Source organism: Balaenoptera borealis, assembly GCF_965194805.1.
Source record: "Balaenoptera borealis genome assembly, chromosome: 8".
NCBI classification, from domain to species: Eukaryota; Metazoa; Chordata; class Mammalia; order Artiodactyla; family Balaenopteridae; genus Balaenoptera; species Balaenoptera borealis.
The window spans coordinates 56937065-56964795 of NC_138865.1; the positions used below are offsets into that span (position 1 = coordinate 56937065).

At 39.4% G+C, this 27731-nt stretch overlaps 1 protein-coding gene across 25 annotated transcripts in view; it reads left to right on the forward strand.

The window, feature by feature from the left end:
- Positions 1-27731, forward strand: part of BNC2 (basonuclin zinc finger protein 2) — a 429325-nt gene that overhangs the window by 291114 nt on the left and 110480 nt on the right. For 24 of the 25 annotated variants that reach the window (XM_082401639.1, XM_082401625.1, XM_082401628.1 and 21 more), the window contains one exon: positions 8382-8617. In XM_082401639.1, the coding sequence (XP_082257765.1) occupies positions 8382-8617 (236 nt within the window). Of the gene's footprint in view, positions 1-8381; positions 8618-9430; positions 9534-27731 lie in introns of those variants that run through there. The other variant, XM_082401632.1, reaches the window with a different exon arrangement.

The following is a 27731-nucleotide window of genomic DNA, read 5'->3' on the forward strand; positions in this document are numbered from 1 at the left end:
CCCTTGCATCTCAGTTGATTTCCTGTCCAAATCCTCCAAACTTGAAAATCTCAGTCATCCTGTAACCCTGACTCATCTTCACTCCAAGCATCTATTTTCTTCCCCATACTTGTTAGCTTGGTCTTGATTCTTTGTTCTCCTTTTCTTTCTCCTTGTACTAAGGTAGTGGTCTTCATGCTATTGTCTTGCCTGCCCCCAAAAGAATTTTGAAAACAAAGTTCCATCCTAACATTTTCATATGCTAAGTAACTTGCTAAGGTCATGCAGCATGTTGGTGGCAGAGCTAGCATTTGAACCCTTGGAGTCTGGCCCTAGAATTTCTGTCCTCAATCTGGAGGATAGCAAGCGCTCTTGAAACACTGGGAACTTTAAATCATTGTTCTAAGTCGTTATTTTTTCTCCTTAACTCTTGTTTCCAGTTCACTGTCCCCAAATAACATTACCACAAATGAAATCATACGTTCACTGGAAAGTCTTATATCATTCATGTCTGCAAGGAAAATTAAGAAAATAAGATATATATAAGAAAATAAAATATATCCATAAATGGAAATTTTATTGTTTAATTTTGATCAAGAGGAATAAGATCAAAGCAATATAAATATTACAGGTTTTCATAATTTTTCTTCCTAGATTAGTTCATGTATCAATAAATGATTAATACTTATTGTAAGAAAGAGGAAAGGTACACTATCGGTTCCTTCCCCATTTTTGCAGATCTAAGTGCTCAGACACCTGTTCACATGAATAGGTGGGACTAGGAACTTTATCACATTGTCATTCGGTTCTTAGAAATCATTTCAGATTATGTGCCAACAGTTACACAGTGATCAGTTAGTTTCTCTTTGCTTCATCCACCTTATTACCCAGATGTTGTTAGAGTCATTTACTTTCTCAATTTCTGGAGAAAGACATTAACAAGACATAGCAAATGCCAATTTATAAACTTAGCTATTAGTCTTTCACTTAGAGGCATATCATTTATTCTTGTATACACCAAAAAGACTGAGAAAATAAAAATACTGTTAGTTATTCAAATGATTTCTGCAATATATCTTTTTTTTAAAGGTGATAACTTTTATTACTGCATATTTAGCTCTCTTAATTGATGAAAATTTCCACCAGTGCTCATGGTCAAATCAGGCTGAATTATCATTGGGAAAAAAAATGAAGTCACATTTCAATTCAAATGTATTAATATGCATTTTGAGAAAAGTTGTAAATAATCAATAAATTATGAACTGCAATTCATAGGATAGTTTGCTAAAACAGTCTAGAATAAAATGTGGAGCTAATAAAATTAATCTATTAAGTGTACAATAGAAATGCTATTTCTCATTACTTAATTAGTAATGATGCACTATAATGTATAACTTAAGATTTTTATGAAATGAGTATGTTAAAAGTCAGGGTATTACTTTGATAATGATCGTGTGTATCACAATCTGGTGTTGGACTTCAGGAACAAAGTAGATAAGAGCCGTATTTTATAAAAACATGGTCAAACTTTTAATGTGTTTAATGAAAGAAGTTATATACTGCTAAAATTCAGTGCTTTGGCATTTAGGTCATAATTTAATTTTATTTCTATTAACAGGATGTAGACATATTCAAAACTTTATAAGATGAAAATGATGATTAATCATAACAAATAAATATTTTGATAGTATTTGATTAAATGGGTAGTAACTACCTTATTAAATGATAAACATCGTTTCTGAATTTCTGTAAAATTCCTATCCACAGGTTTTATTCAGTGCATCTTCCAAATTTCATAGGTCTGGGAAAATATTCAAACTGAATTTAAAAGAGTAGGCATCACATGTGCTTGGGAGCTTTTTTTCCCAGGTGATGACACCTCCTGGGGATGAGTATCAGGAATAATTGAAAAGAATGGAGGGAAAAGCCATTTTCAGCATTGGACACTTTTGCTTTGCGCTCACAGGATACTTCCTAAACAGTGATACGTTATTAAATAGGAATGCAAGAGGTGAGTGCGTGACTGCTGCCCATTTTACGTAATGTCTGAATTCTGAAAACTCCAGCGTAGACCCAAATATCAGGTTCTAGCTACCCTTTACTCATATATGCATAATCAGGGAAAGAGGGCCCTTTTCCAGGTTCTTGGTGTTTTTATTAATCCTTAAACAAGGCTTCACAAAGCGATTCAAACTGGCCACTACTTTGACACCCAGAAGAGCTTTACACCCTGGGCCAATGCACTGTATAAGTCAAGTCAGAGTATGCCTTTATTTGGTAAAGGAAAGAAGGGTATAGTTTTCACAGGAGAATTGGGGATGGATAATCTGCATGAACAGGTGGGCCTGTTCTCAGGGGGATCAGTTTTAGGAAAGAGTAAATATGGGATTACAGGATCTGGAAATTGAGTCCTCATGTCTGCGTATCTCTGAAAGGCCGGTGCATACCCCAGGTTTAAGCAGATCATCATTTGAAGTCCACTGAGTCAGGGCGTCTCCCAGTGGAATATTGCAAACATTTCCTACCCTGTTCACTTAACTCTGAGTCATCCTGCCCTCTAACTCATCTCTGTGGTTTTCAGTGGCATGTATTGTAGGCGTGTATGTCAGCATCACCTGTGGTAATTTTTCACCCGAACTATGACCATCTCCCTCTCGACCCTTCTTCCTTAGGGGTGGTGGCTCTGTGGCCATGTGTCCCCAGCTGACACCTATTGCTTTAAATAAACTTCTGGACTCTCGTCAGAGTTTTACATCTAAAATTATAAGTCATTTTCACCTTATAAAATGTTTAATATTTTCTATATCCTATTAACCAGAAATAAAATTATATTATAACCTTTCCACAGGTTTTGGCCTGCAGTGTTAAGGTTTCTTACAGACTGCCCATCTGACTTTTCTGTATTTATCTTCAACTCTTTTGCTGCAAGCCTGACACATTCTTTGGATATTCATTTCTCCTACACACACCTCATTAGTGCAGTGGTTCTCAAAGTATGGTCCCTGGCCAGCAGCATCAGTGTCTTGTGGAGACTTGTTAGAAATGCCAATTCTTGGCCCCCACCCCTGACCCAGTGAATCAGAAACTCCAGGGGAAGGTGGCCCAGCCATCTGACCTGTGTTTTAACAAGCCCTTCATCTGATTTTGAGACACATAATGTTTGAGAACCCCTGCCTTAGTTCCGTCTACCTGGACTGTCCTCCTCCTTTCTCGCTTGCTGATGTCTTACAAGAGTATGCCTTCCCGGCAGAGTGGCCCTCTCTTCTTTGTCCTACAGTACTTTATCACATCTCTTTTACAGCAAAGATGACTTTTGCATCTGCATGCAGCACCTGCCTTGGTGATAAGTTGTTAAGTGCCAGTGAATAAATGCATGTATGCGTGAATGAAGGAGAAGAGCATTTTAGGAGGAATGGTGTTCAATAAGGTCAGCTGCTATGGAGAGATCATGGAGAAGAATGAAAGGAAAAACGATTGGATTTTGTAGTAAGGCAGGTGTTGGTGACCTTTGAAATGCTTGCTTCAGCAGAGTGATGGGCAGGAAGCCCAGATTGTTGGGAGTTAGGGACTTCCAACATGATGAAGACTTGCACATTTCCAGAGTTGTTTATTGACTGTTTATCTGAACGTGTGGTAGAAACAGAATTTCTTGGGAGAAATAACTAAGTGACCTTAGGCCAGTTACTGACCCTCATGGAACCTGTGATCTCCAAATAGGCAGTAATAGTAATACCTTGTGTTTTAATTTTTTTTAAAGGATTAAACGAGATTATTGTAACCCTTTAGAATGATGCCTAATATTTAGTTAGTACTTAAATGGTCATTTCCTTTATTCCCCTTCCCCATACAACAATTATTTTTATTTATTAATGTTGTTGATGGCATCCATCACCCTTTGCAAATTTGTATGAGATATGAAATTGTTCAGGATACCCTCATTCCAGTCACTAGAGAAATTGTGAATTGCATTTGGCCTGGAACTAACATACGTTGTTGAACCACTGACAGCTCCTTTGAAATACATGTTATCTAGCTGGAAGGATACCCCAAAAAGGTAGTTGTCTTAGTTAAGGCTCTTTTAGATACAAATTACAGAATCCTACTTCAAGCAGACATAGAAAGAGAGAAAGGGAGAGAGAGCTTTTGTTGGCTCGTGTAACTGAAAATTCTGGGAGGGTCCCCCACCCTCAGGCACTGCCATATCTGTATCTTCTGGATCAAACAACATTGTCAGTCCTTAGTCTTTCTCAGACCATCCTGTGGCTCAACTGTCCTCCATGTGATTCTCATTCCCAAGCATATTTGCCAGCTACAAATTTCAAGAAGAGGGAAGAACTCCCTAGTATTTCTGACTGAAAGCCTGGATTCAATATCACTCTTCAGACTTAGGTCACTTGCCCATTCTTTTTTTTTGTAATAAATTTACTTATTTATTTATTTTTGGCTGCCTTGGGTCTTCGTTGCTGCGTGCGGGCTTTCTCCAGTTGCGGTGAGCAGGGGCTACTCTTCGTTGAGGTGCGCGGGCTTCTCACTGCAATGGCCTCTCCTGTTGTGGAGCACAGGCTCTAGGCACGCGGGCTTCAGTAATTGTGGCACTCGGGCTCAGGAGTTGTGGCTCGTGGGCTCTAGAGCGCAGGCTCAGTAGTTGTGGCACACGGGCCTAGCTGCTCCGTGGCATGTGGGATCTTCCCGGACCAGGGCTTGAACCCATGTCCCCTGCATTGGTAGGCGGATTCTTAACCACTGCACCACCAGGGAAGCCCCACTTGCCCATTCTTAAACTGGTTGTTTTGGCCAAGGAACTGGGAGGTACTGGTTTTCCAGGCCTGGCTTCAGGAATATTCTGTTCTATGAAATAAATGGTACTGAGTGTAGGAGAAGAGGGGTTCCCTGAAGGGAAATCCAGTTTCTGTTCCCAGAATGAAGGGGAGGCACAGCAGGTGAAACACATGGTATCATATTATTGTATAGACAAGTGCTTTTCAAACTGTGCTTCTGGGAACTCTAGGGGTCCCACTGAGATGCTTAAACAGGAGGAAGGGAAGAAGAGAATAATGCATGGTGGGAAGTTGTCAAATTCATGCTCACTCGAGCTTTATTAAGAGTAGCTTCACTTTCATGTATTTTTATACCCAATTTCTGGCTAAGATTTCATTTGAAAATGGAATTTTGGCAATACCATTGATATAGGACAATTTTAGCAGATGGTTAGGTCCATAGCTCATAAAGGTAGATGACCATCATTTTCCCACTCCATCCTGCTGAACAAGTTCTTGCCCTACATTTCCTTTGTTCCCATTGGCCCAACTCATATTCCTAACCTGCCTGAGATCCAGACTCGAATCTCCCACAGTCAGACATAAGAAGAGCATGACATTAGGCAGAAGTCCAGTTCTCAGTTTACTGTTATTATGACAGTTTAAAAATTGTTACTTAACCCTTTGCCGACCAAGGAGACATCCCCTCCCAAAGCTGTTGTCAACTTGGTGACGCAGTACAATCCAGCAGTTATAAAATAGAAAATTTTGATTCATTCAAGAAATTTGACCGAGCATAATCTTTGATGATATGTTTATGCTGAAATTTGCAGTTGACATCTGCAAGCTGAGCAGTCTTTAATTTTTAAAGACTTCCTCTATGGCTCATCTCCTAGGTAACTGCTGCTTAAATCACACCCGTGGGGCTTTTTCCTTATCAACTGTTGACTTTCTTTGACTATTTGGTCTGCCCTTTCATGTTCCATATCAGAGCCCAAAATGTAGCCAGATACCTATTTGTGTAAATAAAGTTTTATTGGAACATAGACATGCCCATTAGTTTAAGTCTGCTCTGTTTCCCTCTATAGTAGCAGAGGAGAGTAGCTGTGAAACACAGGGCATGGCCCATAAACCTAAAATATTTACAGTCTGGACCTTTACAGAAAAAGTTGTTGACCTCCACTGTGTATTTATGTGGCCTATTTATTTATGTGTATTCCTACTTCTTGACATGTGGCATGCTAAAGAATCAGTAATGTCCTTTTAATACTCTCACTCTCTGACGGTCTCACAAGCACATATAGGGGAATACTTTTGCTTTTACCTGTTCCACCTGTGCTCTTTCAATTCTCTGAACAACTTCTCTTTGTTTCTGTGCCCTCAACAGTTTAGTCCTCTTCATCTTCTAAAACTTCCAGCCCTTTTTAAGGAGTGAGAGGGAGAGGGGTGACAGCTTTCCGCCTGGCCTTAGAACACACTGGTGCACGCACCTGCATATACTTAATGCATAGATACAAGGTGCCGAACACATGGACAAAAATCAGGTTTGGCGTCATTTTATTTCGCCTCTACTCATCCCTCCCAGTTTCATATTTGTTGTGGTCACAGCAGTATATTTTGTGAAGAAGTGCTTGATATGGGCCAGGAAGGTTGATAAAGGGAAACGGAAGAGGAGATTTCCCTCGACCTGGGCGCTGGATTTCTGTAAGCAGAGCAGCGACTCATCAGAAGGCTGAGTAGTTAAGCTGTACTTGAAGAAAAACAGGGATAATAATACCTCTTTCCTGCATTTTTGCTTTCTAAATGCCCTGTGGAGTGAGAGAAGACTTCAATCCCTGGGCTTGTGAATCCCTTATCTTTCCCAAACGTTAAATTAATTTTTAAAGCTATTTATTCAAAGTTGACTTAACCACTAGAATAGGAAAGATCAGACAAATCAGCTGCAAGAAATGAAGTATGAGGAAACCCGAAATCTTTGACAAAGTATTCCTGGGAGTAAATGTGTTGAATGAAGCCAGCGGGTAAATGATAAGGGCCTTTACACTGTGGATGTAAGAAGGCAATTTATCAAGAGTACATGAACTCTCCAGTGACCACAAGTCAGGAGGAAACGAGAGTGGAGGAGGAGCCCTAAAAAAATACACTTGAAATACTAAGAAGTGAGTGTGTGCGCATGCGCACTTTTAAATACCCCACATTAATATGCAGAAATACCGGTACATTAAAAGAGGAACTGCTCAGAGTGTACATGAACGGTAGCCTGTGCCGTTGGGGGAGAAGGTATTAAGAATGGTTTCGAGCTTGCAGAAACCTTGGGTGCTTGCAGGTAGAGTTAGGATTTGAGCCTGGCGGTTGTTGTCTGATACCCATTTGCCTGACTCATGAGATGACCATCTTTCAGGCTCACGTGTTTATCTCTTTTAATCTTCAGAAGGTCATGTGTGTAATTCTGATAGTTGATCTAATGCTTTTGTGTTCTCTTCGGGAGTTCAAAGCACCTCTCATTCGTTATCTTATTCATCTTTTCAGCATCTCTTTGAGCCCTGTAGGTGAGACAGCGCTATCTTAATGGGTCACTTTAGAGAAACTGAGGATAAATGTCGTTACATTATCTGCAGTAGGGTTCCCGGTAACTCAGATAAGGATGGGGATGAGAATGTATGGCCTTATCTTGGCTTTCAGAGCTAGGGAGAAGAGATGTGATTTCTTAGATTTGAGGAGAAAAAAGCCTAATTGTTGAGATATTAGTTCCACTAAAAATATTTACTCTGAGAACGGTCATCCTCAGTTTTCTGCGCTGAAATGACACAGCTGAAATACACAGAAATTCTCGTACTTTGATTGTAGTCATTTTTTTTTTCCAGTTTCATCTCATACTGAGCCCTTGTCAGAGCTGTTACTAAAATACCTAATTATGACTTGAATTCCTTTTCTTGTTTGTTTCTCCTGAATAACTTTTAGAGAACACGGAACTAACAGGTAAACAGCAAGAAGGGAATTTTGGAGAATTAAGTCTTGGGATAATTCCCCTTAGCTAATTCAGCTTTGAAGTGAATGACTAGTCCCCCCACCCAGAGGTCAGCTTTCCTTATTCCCTCTGAGTTAGTCCTTTTTCCCCTGTACATCTAAAGAACACCTTTCTTTTCCTCTTCAAACCATCCAGGTATCATAAGGGGTGAATCTTATTCAGAAAAACGATGTTGGTTGAGCCCGCTCTTGTGGCCGAGTTGGCAGTTGTGTGCGTGTTCCTTCTTTTGGTGCGGGGAGGGGAATACCGTGGTAACTTGGGTTGAGCCATAGTTCAATTAGCAAATTAATTAGTCAGGTTTTTAGCACCAGCCACAGTCATTTAGAAACCTCCTCAGTGGCTCTCTTCCTGAAAGCCAAATGTATTTTGTATTTGCTGTCGTCTGCAATTTATAAACACACGGAAACCAAAAAACAAACAAACAAAACCGGGAGGAGGTGGGAAGAGCACTATTTACATTGCACAGTCCCGCTTAGACATCTGTGATTATGATCCAGCTATAGACATGGAGCCCCCTGTAACTCCCAGTAACTCGTTTCTCCTTTCTTTGTCTCTGCCCTCTCCTTTTTATCTCTTTATTCCCACCTGCCCCTGGACCTCTGGCGGGACCACCGCAGCCTTGGATAAGCTCAGCACGCAGCACCTCTACCACCCCACGCAAGTGGAGATCGTGCAGTCCAACGTGGTGTTTGACATCAGCAGTCTGATGCTCTACGGGACGCAGGCGGTGCCTGTGCGGCTCAAGATCCTGCTGGACCGTCTCTTCAGCGTCCTGAAGCAGGAGGAGGTGCTGCACATCCTGCACGGCCTGGGCTGGACCCTGCGTGACTACGTCCGGGGGTACATCCTGCAGGTAGGGGGAGGACGTCAAGCCGGTGTCGGGGGCCAGCTGGAGAAGGGCTGGGGTAGGAGCCCTCGGCAAACCTGCCCTCCTTCCTGCCCCTCACAGGCCCAGGCCTGCACGCCCCATTCTGGTTAACGTGGTCCTTTTGGCGGGCTGCTCAGGGAATTGGAAGAAAGGAGCTGTGTGCCAGTGGGCCGGTGTCCGGCCTCAGTGGTGAACGTTAGAAAGGAAGTAGTGGCCTGTTGCCTAGGGTTGCTCTGTTTGCATTCTTTTGAATTCAGCTCCCTCTCTCTACAACGCGGGCCTCCTGGCTTCCCCAACAGGCCTTCTCGAAGCCCTACTAAAAGGGAGGGGGCGGAGGTGGGTGATGGGTGTGCGAAAATCTGAAATTGCTCTTCATCTGGGTTTCCTAGGGCTCGTTCTCACGCTTACTTGGTAGGTTTGGTATTTTCTTGGTTGTCTCTTCTCTGTACCCTAACCATTTATTGCTTCTTCATCCAAGTCAAAGGAACAACTCTGTAAACTCCCTGCTTTTGTAATCAGTAAACCCTCACACTCCAAAACATGCAAACGTGGTTGTAGATTTGGCCTTCACAGCACCTGTTCCTCCAGCTTGAGCCCCTTCTGTGTGTCAGGGGCGCTTCCGGTCTGGTAAGAGTCTTGAGACTTTTCCGAAGGGCCTGCAGCCTCCACTCCCCATGCCCCCAGCCTCCTCGCCTTTTCCATCATTTTTTGCCGTTATGTCATGAGTCGTTTTGCATTGTGTACTTTGCCTCTGAAATGTTTTTATGGCCATCTGTCTTCCCACGACCCTTGAAGGGTAAATGTTGAAAGCAGCATGTTGGGAGACCCCAGGATCCAAAAAGACTACACTGGACGATGAAGAAATACTCCCTCCTGCCAAAGGAGATCACAGTTGGAGAAGGTAGAATCTGAAGTGATGTTTTTGAAATTTCTTATGGGGGATAATACCAGGAGAATTGACCCATTCAAAAAAAAAAAAATTGGTTTTGGCTCTGCCAGCCTTGTTGATTCTCTGGACCGCCCTGTGTTGTGTGTGAGGCTGCCAGCTTGGTATGTGATGAGTGGGGGAGGGGGCCTCGAGTCCCGCCCTGGCTTTAACCTGGCGTGAACACACACGCTCCTGTCATTCTCCTGTGTGGTACCACCAGGTGTTAGCCAGGGCGAGCGGACGAGGGGTGCTGAGTGGAAGTAGAGAAAGAGGGAAGGTAGGATCACCCGCCTGCTCCCGTGACTGCTTTACTTAGCGTAGAATCATTTCGTAGTGAGACGTCAACTTGGAAGGCACAGGGCATTTGGCCCTCAGAAGATGAGATGGTGCTGATAATAGGAATAATTATATATTACATTTTCAGTTTATACAAGACTTTCACAAGCATTCTCTCATTTGCCTCAGGTTGGGGACATTTCAGTGGGGGTGAGTGGAAAGTTAAGTCCTGGGTGGTCAGGGGGTCCTGAGGCGGTGCAGGGTCCATGAGGAAGGGGCCAGGAAGAACAAAGCATGGAACCAGTTCCACAATCCCCACTTAGGCTAATCTGGAGACACACACAGAGCCATGTCTTTCTACAGTTGTTTCCACACATGATTATTAATGTGCATTTGGGATGGGTTCTACCCTGCAGGAAGGAACAAACGTCTTGCAGATTTCTGAATGGCACTGTCAGCTTGGCTAAGCACTCCTTCCTTTATAAAGTGTAGGGTAGTATATGCCCCGACCTCGTCACATCTTTACTGCCTCCAATGTGATGCTTCGTTCTGTCACCAATGCTGTATTTCAGTTCAACGTGTCTATTTTTGCCTGAGATAGCTGGACCATACACATGGTCTCTTACTGTTGAAACACAGAGATACGAGCATGGCTGTGATTAATTGCCATCGTAACAACCCAGTGTCCCGTAGCATTTTGATGGCAGTAAATACAGAACCTGCTTGTTGTTCTGTGCTGTAGTCCTAATGTTCTGCCTTGAATGGTGCCTGTTCTTTGTTTTACTTGAAATTGTTACTTAGGTGTTAATTTTTTCTCAGCATTTGCACATAACTGTAAGACAGGAATAGAAAATGTATTCCATATTTAGTTTTGTATGAGGGCCTAGGATTTAAAGATACAAAATTACAAGAGAAATTAAATTTCAGAGGAAAATTCAACAAAACCACAAACTAATATTTATAGTCTCTAATTTTGGGGTGAAATACTGCCTAATAAGGAACACTGTTATTTATTATGATACTTAATTACTTAATTGCAAAAATTATAATTAATTTTCATTAATGTCATAGAGATTTTGAGAAAGTCTCAAATTTAATATAATCTGTTTTCTCCACTCAGGGTCTGAAATTGACATTTTGAGAAAATCATAGATGATTTTTATATTCGAGGAACACTAGGTTTCATTTCTGTCTTGTTTTATTGGTAGTACTGATGTCATATGGATTTTATTTAAATGATGCTTTTTGTCATTCAGCATTTATCATCTACTTGTTTCTTGTGAAAACAATTCTTGGTTTAGGAAAAAAGCAAGAGGTTGAAGGACACAATACTGTTATTTATGTAGTGAGAGAATGCTCATTTCATTAAAAAAAAATAAGCAAGAACTAGACTATAGAAATAAACCTTTTTTTCCTCTAAAGCAGTGTTATTTGATTATTGGCCAGTACTTTTAAAATTATATATGCTAATGATAAGGTATGCTCAGATGACTTTGAATAAAATTATATGTAACATTTTTGAGCAGGTAGACTATAAAATGTGCGTCCAAAGGTTGTGGAACCCTATAATGCACGATTAGTGTACAAGTTATTTTATCTGGCTAAAACTCAATTGTCTTGTAGCCCTCAAGGCATCAATTTTAGCATTATTGCTCTCAACAACAGTATATTGAATATTATGTCAGTTAGAAGAGAATAATTATCAAGGCAAGTTAGGGTGGCTGTTAGTCTTACCACATATTGACTTGGTTAGCAGTTGGCTATAGATTGTGTTACTGGGCAAATGAAGATGTACAGTAAGTTGAACTGGTGAAGCCAGGATATTAATTTAACTCTCTCTGGGCCCAAACCTACATCCCTGATGTATAAACACAGCCACTTCTGGTTTCAGAAATAGTTTTGAATGTGGAAGAATAGCAGTGTCTGATCTGATTTTGAGTTTTTGGATTTGGGGGGAAAGAAGAGCTGGCCGTTCAAACCTATCCTTTGCAGGCATGTTTGAAGAGGTTATTAAAAGAGAAAGGGAGATGATTGTGGTGGCACAGATTTATTTAAGGCTAGCAATATTTTCCAAGGGTCCTGTACTGTTTCTATAAAAATTGCTTTTCACTTATATGATTATCTGTGTGATTCATAAGCTAACCAGCTGGCTGTAAAATGCAGAGCAAGATTTGGACTACAGTGACTTAAGAATCCAGGTAGTATCTTAAAGGTGAAGAACCCAGTATTCTCCTGTGTACCAATTAAAGTGTTCATTCAGAAAGTACCAGAAAAGTGAAGTAAATTTTAGGCATTTTCTCACAAAACAGAAAAAAGGAGGAAATAGACAATTTGATCCTAAAAAGCAAACTGTAACGGAACATGAGATATTTTTTTCTGCTGCTGAAGAGTTGTTCGTATTTCAAGTCTACATCTCACAGTACGTTTATTGACAGTGAATAAAAGCAGTGGCCTGTTCTTTCCCCATTTTCCTTGTCTTTGGCCTAGGATATAGGAATATGGGTGATTATCATTGTTGAATTTAATCATTTAAAAATCAAGCGTTCACACAGTCTCTTTGCAGTTTGAACGTGTAACTGACTTGCCTGGGTTCATACACCAGTCCATCTGTGGAAATCTCCTCCTTTGCAAATGAGTCCTGCCAGAATTCAGGGAACCGTATCAGACACTCTGAATAATTAGCTGAGGTGTCAGCAGCCTGGTGAGAGGACGAGCAGTGATGCACATTTCAAGTCACCTGTGTCTTGAAACAATCAGAACTAATAGAACAGTCAACACTCTAGAAGAACATTTCCCAGAGTATCCTGGGTGCATTTGTCTTCCGGAGATCCGACCTGAGCATTAGGAGGACCTACACTCTGGATCCTTTCCTTAGAGCCTAGTGATGACATTAGCATAATAAAGGCTCTGAGAAGTTGGTTTCTGAGAATAGATAAGTATCTTCCACCAACCTTGCCCGCTTTATAGCCTCTTCCTGTGAAGCTCATCAGAAGTCTTCCATTCCTGAACACACTCAACTCTTCTTCAACTTAGGGTGCTTGCATGTGTGGATTCTTCTACCTGGACTCTCCTACTCATCTCTCTGCCTGGGCAATGCCTTGTCCTTTAGGTGTCCACCCACTTTTTCACAGAGACCTTTTCAGTCCAGCTTAACCCATGTAGGTCTTTTCTCGTGTGGCTCTATCTCAGGATACTGTATCCCTCAAGCTCCAATACAATTTAAAATCAATCAAGTCAACTGTTAAAATGTTTTTTTCCTGGCTTCCTCACTCGGGAATGCCACAGAGGCAGGGTACTCAATAAGTACTTGTTAAATGAATGGGTAAAGAAACCTGCTTCACTTGATGTAGCTTGACATTTCACCGTGGAACCCATGGAATATCTAATGACTTCAGTTGGTCCGAGGGCCCTTAGTCTTTCTTCAGGTGTCCTGGGGACCAAAGGCTGTAATAGCAGCTGGGCCATTGAGGGCAGTAAAAAGAGAAGCAGAAGCTCCCACACACACCCCCTAGCTAGTGGTCTGTGTAGAATAAGTGTTTTGTGGTATCCATGTGGTAGGAAACATCAATATTAAGCAAACACTTGGATTTAAACAGCCCTTTGCGGAACAAGTTCACATATGTTTCGCTCTTTGAATCCTCTTTCTTATACCACCCTCTTGTAGAGATTGCCAGTGAATTAACATTTGTAGTTGTTGAAGCTCAGAGAGGTCAAGTGACTTTTCCATGATCACAGAGGCTACAAGTTGGCACAGTGGGTGCACTATAAGCTTCCTGAGGGTAAGAACCACTTACCTCTTGTTTGTCACTGTAACCCACCTCCCAGCACCCAGCCTGGCATGTAATAGTGCTTACTAAATATTGGAGGGAGGAAATTTTGAAATCTGATTCCAGCATGGGTCTCTGACTCAATGGGCAGTGTTTGGGTGGTTTCTGGCTTTGTTTTTTTAAGACTGCCAAGCTGTATTTCCAGAATGTGATATGTGAGAGTCTTGTGGCCTCAAAGTGGTGTGGTTTGGGGAACAGAGAAGACCTGAGAAGTGCTTAGTGGCAAAATTAGGTGAAATTGGTCCCTCTTTTGCGTTCCTTTTCTTGCCTATTTCCTGATACTCCACCTTGTTTCAGGTTCCCTTTGTTCTCTGATTTCCACGACGCAGACTTTTCCTCTAGATCTAATACTTAATTATGCTTCATTATAAATGCTCATCTTTGACTTACCTTTTCAGGGATACATGCCTTTTGTAATTGAGTGTAAAAAAGCAAAGGTTTTATACCTAATTAATAAGATTTCAACTATATCATGTGCAGGGAGTGGAGCAGAGATGAAGTAGCTCTTTTCTGGGTCCATAAAAGGATATCAAGTTGGATAGTAAAGGGCTGTTGAGTAAGAAGATCGGGCTAAAGTCTCAGTACTGCCACTGATTATTTATGTGAATATGGAAAAATGTGCCATTCTTACCCATGGTTTCTTCATCTCTAAAGTTGAGATAATCCTTTATATCTCTCTTGCTTTTGACTGGCAAAAAGATGAAATAACATGGATGAAGTCATGAAGTTGTAAACTCCAACTCAAGTTGGTACTTTTCACTTATATCTGTGCATAGAGCTAGGTCCGACCAGTTAACAGCAGGGCAGTATCAGGGGCCAAACAAGTTTCTCTGCAGATGTCCGATGCTTAGGAAAAGATAGGAAGCACATTTTAGCGATTAGTTAATGGGATAAATGTTAGTCGTTTTAGTAAGTAAACCCTGAAATACTAGTGGCCTAGCACAATAGGAATTTCTTTCTCCTTCTCAGCAAGACCAGCCGACGTTCCTGGGTGGTGAACACTTTCCTCCCAGAGGGGATTTGAGGAGTAGTAGTTTAGAGGCTCTGCCGTTTTATGGCTCTGCCCTTCTCTGGGCCCTCAGCTTCCTCATCCCGGTGACAGTCCCAAGAGAAGGTGGGTGGAGGGGTGGTGTGGGAGGTTTTCATGGACCAGGCCTGAAAGTAGGGTGGGTCACTTTTCCACGTGTCGCTAATGAGAGCTTACGTCTGATTAGGGCCATGTGATTGAAGGGAGCTAGGACACTAGTCCCACTGAACAGTCGCTCCCAGCTATGCCTCTGCCCCTGCAGGATGCCCGCAGGTCAGTGCCCCTCTCATGTGTGGTAGAATAGCCAGCATTCTGCCTTCTTTTTAAACAGACCAGGAAAGCTTAGGGCAGAATATTAGTGTAGTTAAGGCAGGTTCTTACTAAGTTCTGGCTGCAGTTCTTACTAAGTGTGTGAAATAGACTCATGTCTTTATCCACCTCAGGCTAGGCTCCCTCACCTGTAAAGCAGGGATATTAACTACCTCATGGGTTTATTGTGAAGATAAAATAAGATGATGCACATAAAGCATTTAGTCGTGCCGCTTGCTAAGTATCCAGTAAATGTTAACTATTAACATGATAATGATATAGGCTGCTCGAGACTGTTGCCAACCTGGTCATTTTAGAACTGTGTGCATAAAGCAGCCTTTAATCCTGGATGTTTTATATTTCACCATGCCTCTTAGAACACAGTGTCTTACCAGCCAGTCTGGTAAAAAGGTAGCTACTATTCAATAGTAAATAAATAATACATACATACCTATGCATATACATACATATACACAAACTTGCATGTGCAGATGTACATAGTACATGCTTGATTTTACAAATAAGAGATGGGAGAGTATCATGACAAAGATTTTGGATTTTGGAGTGGAACAGACGTGGGTATAAATCTTGGTTTTACCTTTTGATAGCTCTATCACCTAAGATAGGTCATTTAACGTATTTGAACCTAAGTGTCTTCGTCATAAAGGCTATTCAAATGATATGTATAAAGTCCTTAGTGCAATAAGTAGCCCACAGCACTCTTCTTGAAATTAACCATTACTACGTGGTATGTGAGTGAGTATGCATGTGTGCTTTTTTATGAGTAATGACTTACTCCATATATGACTATCATTTTATTACCATTGCATTTCTCTGTTTCATCAACTCTTTCAGTACCCTTCCAAGCACCTGGCACAGAATGAATGAGTACTTGATGAATTTATTTAAATGATTAGAGTATCTGGGCTTTCACCCCATTGCATAAAGTGAAACTTATTTAAAATAGGCACCGTTTTTTTATGGCTATTATCTGACCTCACAGATTTTGAGGAAATTTCTGGAGCAGAAAGAAAAATGGATCTAGGTATAAATTCATTTAGGTAGTCCTCCAAATAACCAATTTTGTTGATTAATTACTACGTACTGAGTACACAAGAGAAGATCTCTCAGGAAGCCTTCACTCACAAGGAAGAAGCATCGGTTAACAAATCGTGGGAATTAAGCTCAAAACTATAAGAACGTACAGATGACCCACAGCACTGGCATAGAGTGGGATTATTTGACTCCAACTAAAGATCGGATTATCACCACCATGGTATAAGGGGTCTTTGTATCATTTCAACAATATGTGAATCTTGCAGGCAAGAAGGATCACGGGTGTGAATGGTCAAGATCCCCCTGTCTTTGGCAGGGATATACAAAAGCAGATGGTTCAGGACAGTGTACTGTATTTACAGTGTCAGTTTTCCCAACCCCTTGGACTATTGTATAGATGGTATCCCAGCAATCCTCCTAACCTCTCTATTAGAGAGAGAGTTTCAGAGACTATTATCCCTGGTTTTAAAGTTATCGTAGCTGAAGGCCTCAGGCAGGGTCAGAGCTGGAAATGGAATACAGGAATTTTTGAATCCCTTGCCAAAGCTCTAACTATTTGAACAGCAATGAAAATAAACACCTTATATCCAAGGACATAGCTTGATGTTTTGTGCTCAGAGCTAAAATAAAAATATTCCTCCTTTTACCCTTGCAAAGTAGAAATACATAGCTCACCAAATTCTAGCATGGAATTCAGTGACTACTGGAATAGGATTTATGTCTGTGGGAGATGGAGGGAGGGTTTTTGTATTGCCCAGAAGGAGTAGAAATGAGCCCAGAGCTCACTGGCCATTTGCCATTGGTAAGAACCAGTTCAGATTTATTTGAAATGGATGTTCTCTGTGATGGCATTGATTAAACCATATGATCTCCAGAGCAACACTCTTTTATGCTCCTTGTTGAATCTAAAGTCGAAAGTTCCTGAGCTTTGGGTCTAGACCGCAATTCTACCACCAGTTAGCTCTCTAGCCTTGCAAAAAGTAAATAATTTCTATGAGCCTCGTTTTCCTGATGATACCTACATAATAGGGTTTTGAGGATAAAGAGAAGTAATTTGTTAAATTCATAGTATTGCTCAGTAAATGTTAATTCCTTAAGCCGAGCGATTTCCCAGTTCCCCACTCACCAAAACCCTTAAGTTCCTAAAGCAACAAAGCTTTGTGATTCTTCTACGTGTCCATATATTTTATTTGAGCTACTGTGTCCTTTTATAATGTTTCCCCCAATTTGACAGAAGGGGCAAGTGGAGAATGAGAGGGGCTTGCTCAGGGAATGAGCTCTATCATGACTATAGCAAAAATCATGGGAAGGCTCTCAAGACCCAACCCTAGCCTACCATCTGTTTCTTTGGAGTGACCTACATTTCAAATACTCATATGTGAAATCACGAAGGGCTGTGAAAAGCAGAAAGTGAGATGAGGATCTGTGCAGGTTTCTAGAAGCTTTTGCTAAATCTGTGCAGATGGGACAAACATAAATAAAGATACACTTTTTTGATTCATGCATGACAACTATGGAAGTAATGCCAGCAGCAACTGGAAAATAGAACGCGGGCCAATGCATTTGCTAGTAGAATTAAAGTGACCACTGCCAAATTGAATTACTGTAGGAAGACCTGTTGAAAGAGGAGATTCTTCAGGAAGAAGAGAGATACTGTTACTTAGCAGAAGGGATGGAACAAACCTTTTTCCATTTAGGAAGAGTGCTAACGTTGGGGAGAGTTGTGAACAAGTTTAAGGGAGAGCGTTGCATTTCGGTTGGGTGAGCAGCTTTGAGCTGAGGTGTTGGTGAGTGTGGTTAGGCCAGTCTGGGCCTGTTGATCAGAAGCTGTTATTCATTCACATGATGTTTACGTCACCATCTGTTTCTAAGGGGAGGGACTAGTGATTCTGTTGGTTCGCAGACCTGACATTTGCTGCTGAACAACTTAAACTTAAAAAGGTGGATTACTGGCTAGTAACTTCATAAACAGTTATTTTTAGAAGTTCACCATTGAGGTCCTGTTGCTATCGAGGAAGTATTTTCATTTGTTGGTGGCAACTGAGTGACCTCTGTATCCCTTCTCTTTCTTTCTTTCTCTCTCTCTCAGTCAAGGTAAACTTGGGACGAGAGACTTGGAGGGTAGGCTGGACAGTGTAGTTTTGCGTTAACAGTGCAACGCCTCGCATGGTCACAACAGACCATAGTACATCAGACCCCAAATTAAGAGAAGGAGATATTGATTGATACACATTTACTCTCCAGAGCTCATCTGCAGTTTACTGTGTATTTCTCACCTCTAGCCCCCAGGAAAGCATTTTTTAGAGACTTTGAGAACTGAAGGTCCTGTCTGTAAGGAGAGGTTTCCTTGTTCTCATGTAATTTTCTCTCTTTAGCAAAGCCATAATAATAGTGTCAGAGGCAGCTTTCTAGTTAGTATGAGTAATGTGGTTACTGTATTTTCTATTTTTATTTTAATATGTTTTTCCTGCTGTGGATTTTTTTTTCTTTTTGGTTTTAAAAATAGCAGTTGAGTAAATGTGGTAATTCGAAGACTCTGGTGCACACTGCATCCTCTCTGGGATGCGATTCTGAAGGAATACTTGTCTACAACGGGCATTTTTTTCCCCCCACATTCCTTAGTGGAATAAATAGGAGAATGTTTGGAACACAGACTACTGAAAATATTGGCTTATGGTCAGGCCAGGTTAGGCCATGCTTCAGAGAAACTGACATTTAAACCATAGAGTATCTATACCATAGGTTTTTACCTCTAGAGTATCCGTCAATATTAAGCCTGTTTATTTTACGGTGTGTTGATAAGACACAGAATTAGGTAGCTGGGGATGCACCTTAAATTGGTTCATTCATTTGCTTCTTTTAAAAGTACAGCACACAGGTTTAGAAATTTTAAATTAACAACAAAACACAAATTCCCCTTGAAAGAGTAATTAAGAGCTCTTTGTCTCTGTGTCCTGTCATCTCTGCCAGAATTGAGAGTTCATGCTGAGTATATTCCATTGAGTCAGCCATCATTCCATCACCGGCAGGAATCACTTTTCCACATATTGACATGTGAGGGAATGTCTGCTTGCAGTAGCCATGGGCTCGTGCCAGATTTTGAGATCCATAGGGGCAGTGCTGGGAGCTTTTCAATTCTGAATCAGAGATCCAATTCATAATAGCTGAGCCAGGGAAACCGGGTTGAATCTGTGGCCAAATCCACGGCAAAAAACTCTTTTTTTCCCCTTTCCCTTTTTGCAGTGCTTTATTGCTTTAAAATATGAGTGCCTCTGTCCATTGATCCTCCGGTGTCTTTACATTGGATTCAAATTGTGGTTTCTTAGGTGAAAAGGTTAGTGTTTTATTCATTCAGCCACACATTGATGGAGATTAACTGAGAGCAGTACAAGACATTTGGATCCTGTTAGATCTAGGGCACCTGAAAGAAGTTTCTTTTTCTCCCTACCCTTCACTCTGCCTGCTGCAGAGGAGGATGGCCCTGTCTTCTGGGAGTGGGGGAGGGTTTTGATTGGCTGTGTGTTAACTGCCTCAAATCCATGGTCACAGGGTGAGTAAGAACCCCTGAGAATCAAACATGTCATCTGTGTAGCATCACCTGATTTAGTGCTTTTCCTCAAGTCTGAGGTGTCTCCAGGGGACTTTTTTCCCTTGCAGCACTGATCTTTCAATGAGGTGCTAGTGTCTGTCCTGAGCAATAACAAGGAAAAACCATGAAGTGTGAACAGTTCTTATTAGGCGGGTAAATGTCATTAACACCTTTGCAGCCTTCTCTGCAATCTGAATGCTCTTGTCAAGAGAGTGACTTACTGAAGCCTCCTGTAAAATCATATACATGGAATTTAAGAGGCTGAAGTTTCACATTTTAATTAAGCAAGGTCATTAAGCTTTCTTTGCTTATGGATTTTTGAAGTCAATTACACTTGTGTCTGATACAGACGCTCTCCAATAAGTCTTTCGAAAATCCGCCTACAAAAATTATTTTAAAAATTTGAGAAATACTTGATTTACTTTAAATCAGAGTTTTAGGTAATTCTTGGTGTTTGTCGGGAGTAGATGCTTCTCTCTGTTTTAATTTTATGGAGACCCGTATACTCATGCATTATACCTGATCATAATATGCATGTTTTCATATGTGGTGTGAGAAGAGTTAGCATTTCGACTTAATGAGTAGGTCAGCTGGTTTAATAAAAAGTCTGAAGTGTATAGTGTTCAAATAATGATTTTATTATTTTCAGTACTTATACAGAAATCTTTCTCCAGCCATGAATTCGCCTTATGTAAAATTCTAGTATTTTCCTGAACCAAAATTTTTATAAGCAAAGTTTGCTTCTGTAAACCTCTTCTGCTAGTTTGAGAATTTCAGATTAATTTTTTGTTACTCTGGATTGTGTCTTTGAGTTACAAAAGAAACACATGTTGAATAGTTGTATGGTAGGAGAGTCAGATACAGAGGTAAAATTATCTCCTTCACTATGCCTACTAATTTTTAATAAAGAAAAATGAATTGAGACATCTGGCTAAAACTTTGGAGAAGTAAATCCAGAAACTTATAGGCAAGTTAGAGGTGGAGAATGGAAATTAATTAAATAGTACTTACTATTACTAACTTAAGATGTATAATTTAATGTGTTCTATTTACTTAGGATACAGTCTTTGTTTCAGATTTGATTCATCATCCCTTTTTTAACATTTCATTAGGTGATAAGTTTCCTTTATGTTGTGTGTATTTTGTTCTGTTTTTCTATTTTGAGGGTTCAGGAAAATGTATTCATTCAACAAACATTTACTTGAGTGGCTTCAGTATTCAAGTGGTAAAAAGGCACCGTGACCCTCTGTTACAGCTCTCAGTTTAGTGGAGATTGGGGCTCAAGTTAAGCTAAAGGAAAGCAGAGGCCATTCGTGTACATTTTCTAACGAATATATAAGCACTATCAGTAAGCAGTGCAATAATGAGTTATATGTAAATAGACTCTTTGGACATATTTCCAACTTGCCTGAAAAGTTAATGCTTTAAAGGATTTTAAACATTCCCTAGCTATCTTGCCTGTACTGTTAATTCAAACTCTGCAATTAAATGACTGACTAAACCAAATTAATTTTCAATTCGGCCCATACTTTTTGAATTAAAAACATTTAGTTTAGTTTGAATGAATGAAATTTTGCTCTCTATGATGGAAAACTCACCTATTTATTAGATCACAGAAGTTAAGCAGCAAAGATACATTTCCTTCCAATTCCTTAACACACAAATGCTCGGACAAGTTAATAAAAACTTATTTTAAAATTCCCTTTTCGTGAGAATCCAAATATGATCATTTTAAGCCCTATTAGGATCATTTTGCAAAAGCTACCCAGGAAGTCTCTCACTTAGAACAAGAAAATCTCTTGTGGAATTACTATTGCCAACACCACTTAGGGAGTAACTGGGCCAATTAAAATGTAGATGTTTTATATTAAAGTATGTTGCCTATTAAAATAAAGAACATCAGATTTGGAATTAGTCTATATTCCCTTTGTTAGTTAGATTTCTTCACATAGTACATAGAATTTTAGTTCACCCGATTGCTTATTTGACTGAGAAGTTTTATATATATATATATATATATATATATATAAAATTAAGAGGGTGGTAGTCTGGTGTCAGTAGATTCTTCTTGTGGAAAGTAGTCTCAGATTTGGAAGCACAATAAGAGGGTCCGTCTGACCACACCATCTGCTTTGTCCTCTCTCTTCTCTCTTTTCCACCTTACACCTAGATTCAGGCTATTACTGTAAATCATGATTTCCATGGTTCACATTTTAGGGTAACTTTGACAAAGAGATGTCTGGAGTATCAAGATTATCAAAGATGTTCAGTGAAACTTCTTCATAAATGTTTTTCAAGGCACCAAATGGAAGGAAGCTTTACTGTGTTATATTTCCCATATGGAAAAGTATCTGGGACCTGAAAGGGGCACACCCTTGGAATGGGAATACTTCTTAAAAAGGAACTTTATAAAGAATGCTATGGTGTATAGGGTTTTCATGTATGATTTATTCACTTGAGCAGATTGCTTTGAAGGTCCAAACAGCATCCTGGGTATAAGTTGTGCTTTCCCAGACCTGAGAAGTGTCTGAAAAGTTAGATTTCACAAACTTTTTAGATTTGCCTATGCTATGCCACAGGTCAAATATATCTTGCTAAGAGTCTGGTTGCCATTTATTTTAGTCAAGGTTTGGCTTTTGTTAAAAACGTTGGATTGGGTTTCTTCGTAAAAGATGTTTACCGTCTCTGTCACGTGTTATTTTATATTAACAGAAAGTCAAGATGGTAGAATTTAAATGCCAGTGTTATGTGGTGACACAGGAAGGTGTTATTTTTCTATGGTGTTCTTTCTTTCATTTTTTTGAGATATAGATCTTTTTTTTTAATAGTAATCTTTTTTATTTATTTATTTATTATATTTATTTTTGGCTGTGTTGGGTCTTCGCTTCTGTGCGAGGGCTTCCTCTAGTTGCGGCAAGCGGGGGCCACTCTTCATCGCGGTGCACGGGCCTCTCACTATCGTGGCCTCTCTTGTTGCAGAGCACAGGCTCCGGACGCGCAGGCTCAGTAGTTGTGGCTCACGGGCCTAGTTGCTCCGTGGCATGTGGGATCTTCCCAGACCAGGGCTCGAACCCGTGTCCCCTGCATTAGCAGGCAGATTCTCAACCACTGCGCCACCAGGGAAGCCCCAGAGATATAGATCTTTTAATCAGTTTCACTTAGGAAATATTATCTGAATGCTGAGGAGGGCTTGGAAGATCATGGTTCTTTTGTTGTTACTCACTTATTTACAGCAGTACTTGTGAAAGAGTACTATGCAGATGTTAAATATAAGAACACTTTCTAAAGTTTTGCAAATAATACTTCTACAGTGTTCTGAGTGGGATGGAAGGAGACCGAATGTACTTACGCATTGAATAACATCAGACTTTCATAGAATATATTGAAAAGATAGTCCTTTTAGTCATTGCCTATGTATTCTTTTGGAAATAGCATTCACAGAATTAAAGCATATTTTCCTACAGAACAAATGTGTGAATGGTATATACATCTTCCCTTATCTGGAGTATGTAGTTGAAAAACCTAGGTAATTATGTTAAGTCTAGAACCTCTAAACATGTTTCAGGAGTATTTTTCTGCTTAGAATGAACTCTGCAAGATGCCATATAATTTTCGCCTTGTAGTTAGTGTTTGTGAGCAGCATAGCGAGATTGGGAGATGCTAATATGTTAAGTGTCATACTTGAAATATTTAGTTTTGATAAAAATAATATATTAAATAGAGGGAGTTCTCTCTATAAAGCTGAACTAACCTTGAGGAACATGCAGGCCAGTGTGTAAAACAGATAGGTAATATAAACAGATTAAAAACTGTTTTTGTTAATAAAAATTTAGTTTAGAACGAAGCCCAAAATTTGCCTTAGAAAATGTTTCCAAATTTTTCTCTTATTTCATTCCCAAATAAATCTTTGGGGGAAAGAATAAAAATGTGAAAATTCATCTCTTTTCATTTGAACTAGAATATTAGCTTGAGTTAGAATGCTGTGAAGTATTTATGGAATAAAAATAGAGAGCTTTATTAATGTTATCGTTTCTGTGGACAGAGCTTAAAAACAAGACTCTGAGAGAAAGAGGGGAATGCTTTTTTCTCCATGTCAAATAGCTTCTGCAATTCATGATTATGAAAAGAGAGAAACACAAAAACAAAAGTCTGTGTTTTCATGAGTTTTAAATTATGAGGCCAAAAACACTGATTTAGATGTAATAAAAATTCATATACCTCAGCTTATTAGTGATTTTCTTTTAAGACTTTCTGCAGAAAAGAAATTGCCAAACTTCACAACAAGTTCACGTTGGGTATTTTAGATGGCCTTTATAAAATTTCATCCACATTTTGTACTTTCACACAATGTTACATGCCCTTAACAAGATCAGTAGGAATGAAGTATGGAATCCTGGAGAGGAACATTGGGGGAGCTTTGGAAATGTGGAATGGAACCAGAGTACCAAGGGTATTGATTGGCAAGTTAAAGCATTTTATGTCATTGGAAGTCGATTCTTGTTAAGTAAGTAATGAGTATATTAGTTATCCACTGTTGTGTGACACACCACCCCAAACTTGGTAGTTTAAAACAACCACTATTTTATTGTTGTTCACAAGTCGGTGGGTCAACTGGAATGTTCTGCAGTGAACTGGTACTTTGACAGGATGGAGGCGGCTGTGGGTTGGTTGGTGTCAGATGGCCTAATTTACACATCTGGCTGTTGGGTTGGGACTGGCTGTCTGTTGGGAGAGGGAGGTGGTTACTGGGTGTAGTATAGCTCATCATTGAGCCACTTAGCCTCGTCTTATTCACACGCAGGTAGTGGCAGGGTTCTGAAGAGCAGTGGGAGAGGGCAAGTACACATGCGCAAGCACTTCTAAATATCTGCTGGCTTCATATTTTTTAGAATCCCATTGGCCACAGCAAGTCACATATGCAAAACCCAGGGCCAGAGTAGGGGGTGATTACGATTATTTCAGGACATGTGTACAAGGAAGCCTGAACAACTGGGGGGCCAGTACTGCAATCATTGATCACCAGACTCTAGTGCCTTAGGAAGCTTCATTTGATAGTGGTATCTATGTGGAACTGAGGAGGGGGAGCCCTGAGCCAGACTCTCTAGTTAGAAACTTGCTGTAGTTCAAGTAGAAATAACCCTGGCATTAGGGTAGTGGCAGAGAGAGTAAACAGCAGTATTAGATGAAACCACTGCTAACTGAAGTCGGTAGGTGAAGGAGAGAGAAGGTGCTTGTAGATTGATTCCAGGCTTCAAGGTTGGGTATATGGGAATCTCAAGAACTGGTGAGATTTTGGACCTTAATTATGTTTGCAGTGAGCATAGGACATCTGTGCAACTTCTTAGACAATTCCTACTCCTCTGTGCAGGAACATTAATATGAAATGAGACTGCATCTTTGAAATTCTTACTTTTTTTTATCCGTTGCTTTAAAATTCATGGCCTCGTCCCAGTGCCCCCTTGACCCTAATCCTTGTGAAGATGATTAAGTGACAAGAAGTGTTTCATCTCATCTTTTAAAAGCACATGGACAACTTCGCTATAAGCAAAATGGTTCAAAGTTTGGATTTCCTAGTTTCCTTTCTCAGAGTTCAACATCTGCTTAGGATTTTTGAGAATTTAGTTTTACAGGTATTTCTCTGAGATTATTTTTTTATATTTAGAAGTATGTCAACTTTGATAAAAGTTAAAAATTTGGTAATATCAGTATCCCTTTGTAAAGCGTTTTATGCTCCAGGTTTCAGAGCCAGAGTATAAAAGTTTTGCTGCTTTTTAAATCATTCTGTTCATAATCTGGGGTTTAACTCCTCCATATTGTAAATGTTTTTTGTAGAAATCATGTCTAGATTATTTATGAAAATGTATTAAAGGCTTCTTCCTGTTAAATGAGTAGAAAATTAGTTTGGCCATGGTTTCTCTGTTCTTCTTATACGTGGATGGAGAACCTTTTGTGTTGCTGTTGTTTGGGTTTTTTGTTAAGGGCATGTGATTTACCTACAAAAGAAATTAAAGAGAGGGACTTGGAGAAAAAGCAACCTTAGTGCGTGATTTTCTTCGGGAAGAAAAGTATGAAATTTATCATTTAATTTAAGACTAGGGTATGTAAACTTATATATAATAAATGACAAAATATATCCCAATTTTATATTATAGTCAGTTAAAAAAGAGAGGATAAGGGAAGGGAAAATAACAAAAGGAAGAAAGAGACAGGCAGATTTTTAAAAATGATCTTCTCATGTTTGTTTGTTTGTTTGTTTTAACAGTTAAAGCAACGTGGTTTTGCAACCTGAGGTACAAATCATATAGAATTAGGTTGCATAGTTAGATGTTCCATTCCTACTATTGTGTGATTCTTTTATTCATGGTCATCTCAATTACTGTGAAGCTAAAACAGGAAGACGTCCACAATCTTAGATCAAGGAAGAAATATTTTTCTCCTAACTCAGAGTGGATGGCCCTGCCAGCCACCAACATGATAAATAGAGTAACAAGGACCTGTTCATTGGCTCTTGGGGTTCATAGCACTTGAAGCTTACAAAGGGATTTCACTTGTACTGATTCATTTAGCATGGAGGTCTATTGAGTAGATAAAGCAAGATTTATTAATTTTGTTTTATGTTATCAAACTAAAACTTAGAGTTGGTAATAGTGAAAAAACTTCACAGCATTCAAAACGAAGCACTCAAATTTAGATATTCTGATATCATGTCTAGAGTTCTTTACATTATGTAATGTTTATCTTTAAATAATAATTATTCATTTAGTATGAGGCTATTTTTAAAAGCACATACATAGTTATTGATTTATTTAATGATCACAATGTTAATGTAGATTTAGATGTCTTTAAAAGCAAATTTTAGAAGTCAGACATATTTTTTAACATTACATTGAAATGTCCTATGTTACTCATAAGAGCGGCTGTCTTAAAATTTGATTTTTCAACTGTGTTTCTCTCTAATAAAATTCACTTCTATAAAGTTTTGCTAGCTGCTGTAGGAAGACCTATAAAACATTCATTTTAACTCTAGTAATATTTATCCTGCCTTTCTTTATCTTGTTGACATTTGTAAAATTTCTGAATGGCTTGCTATTTAGTTTCAATGTATTTCCTTTTAGTAGATGATTTACAAATAGCAGCAGTGTTGAAAAATGTAATGTTTGTTTTAAGTTTATAAACCAGAGATTGAAAAAATGAGATTGTGGATGTACCATGTAATACAAATAGGGAGATTTTTATTCCTATCCAGATTTAGTTTCAAGAATATGAGTATTTGATTCATCCTGATTTTCATCTTAACAGCTATTGCTACATGTTTAAGCAAAAGTAATTTATCTCTCAATTTTTCTTAAATCTTAACACCTATAAGCTGTCTTTTTTTCATTGGCTTTGATTCAGAATTATTTCAGTCTTCTATGCTTTAGTCCTTACATGTATTTATATCATAGATCAATTGATAGATTTTTTTTAAAATACACAAAAAGAGTTGCAGTGGCTAGAATCTCATTTACTAATTTATTATAAACACAGAATAATCCAGGCATTTAAAAAATTTTTTTAAAAACGTGTGTGTCTGCGACTTAATCTTTGTATTTGTTTCTAGAGGCTGTGCAGGGTGTTTCCTGTCCAAGGCTCAAACCGTATATTTCATTTGTCATATCTAATGTTTTTCATATCCGGAAATCATGCCCCATGTTATATTTTACAAGACTTCATAAAAATAAGTGATCCAAATAAAATTTATAGTTATTTTTAAAAATCTGTCATAGCAAAATTATCTCTTTCTCTTCTCTTTCTCTTTCTCAAATGGGTACAGATGGGATTATAAAGTTTAAACAAATGTGTGTTTTCAAATGAAGTCTAAGTTTTGAAACTAGACAGTCATCCATTATTCAGGAGAAGCTCGTGGTATGTTGGTAAATGCATTACAACAGCTCTCTAAATTAAAAAAAGACCCGAATTGCCTTGTTTGCTGATTTCTATGGTGAAAATAGCCCACAGTGGCTGATTGCAGCCTCTCAGCACAAGTCACTGAACACAGGGTTGGGAAGAGATATGTAGTAGCACATTATTATATAGTATTTCCACCA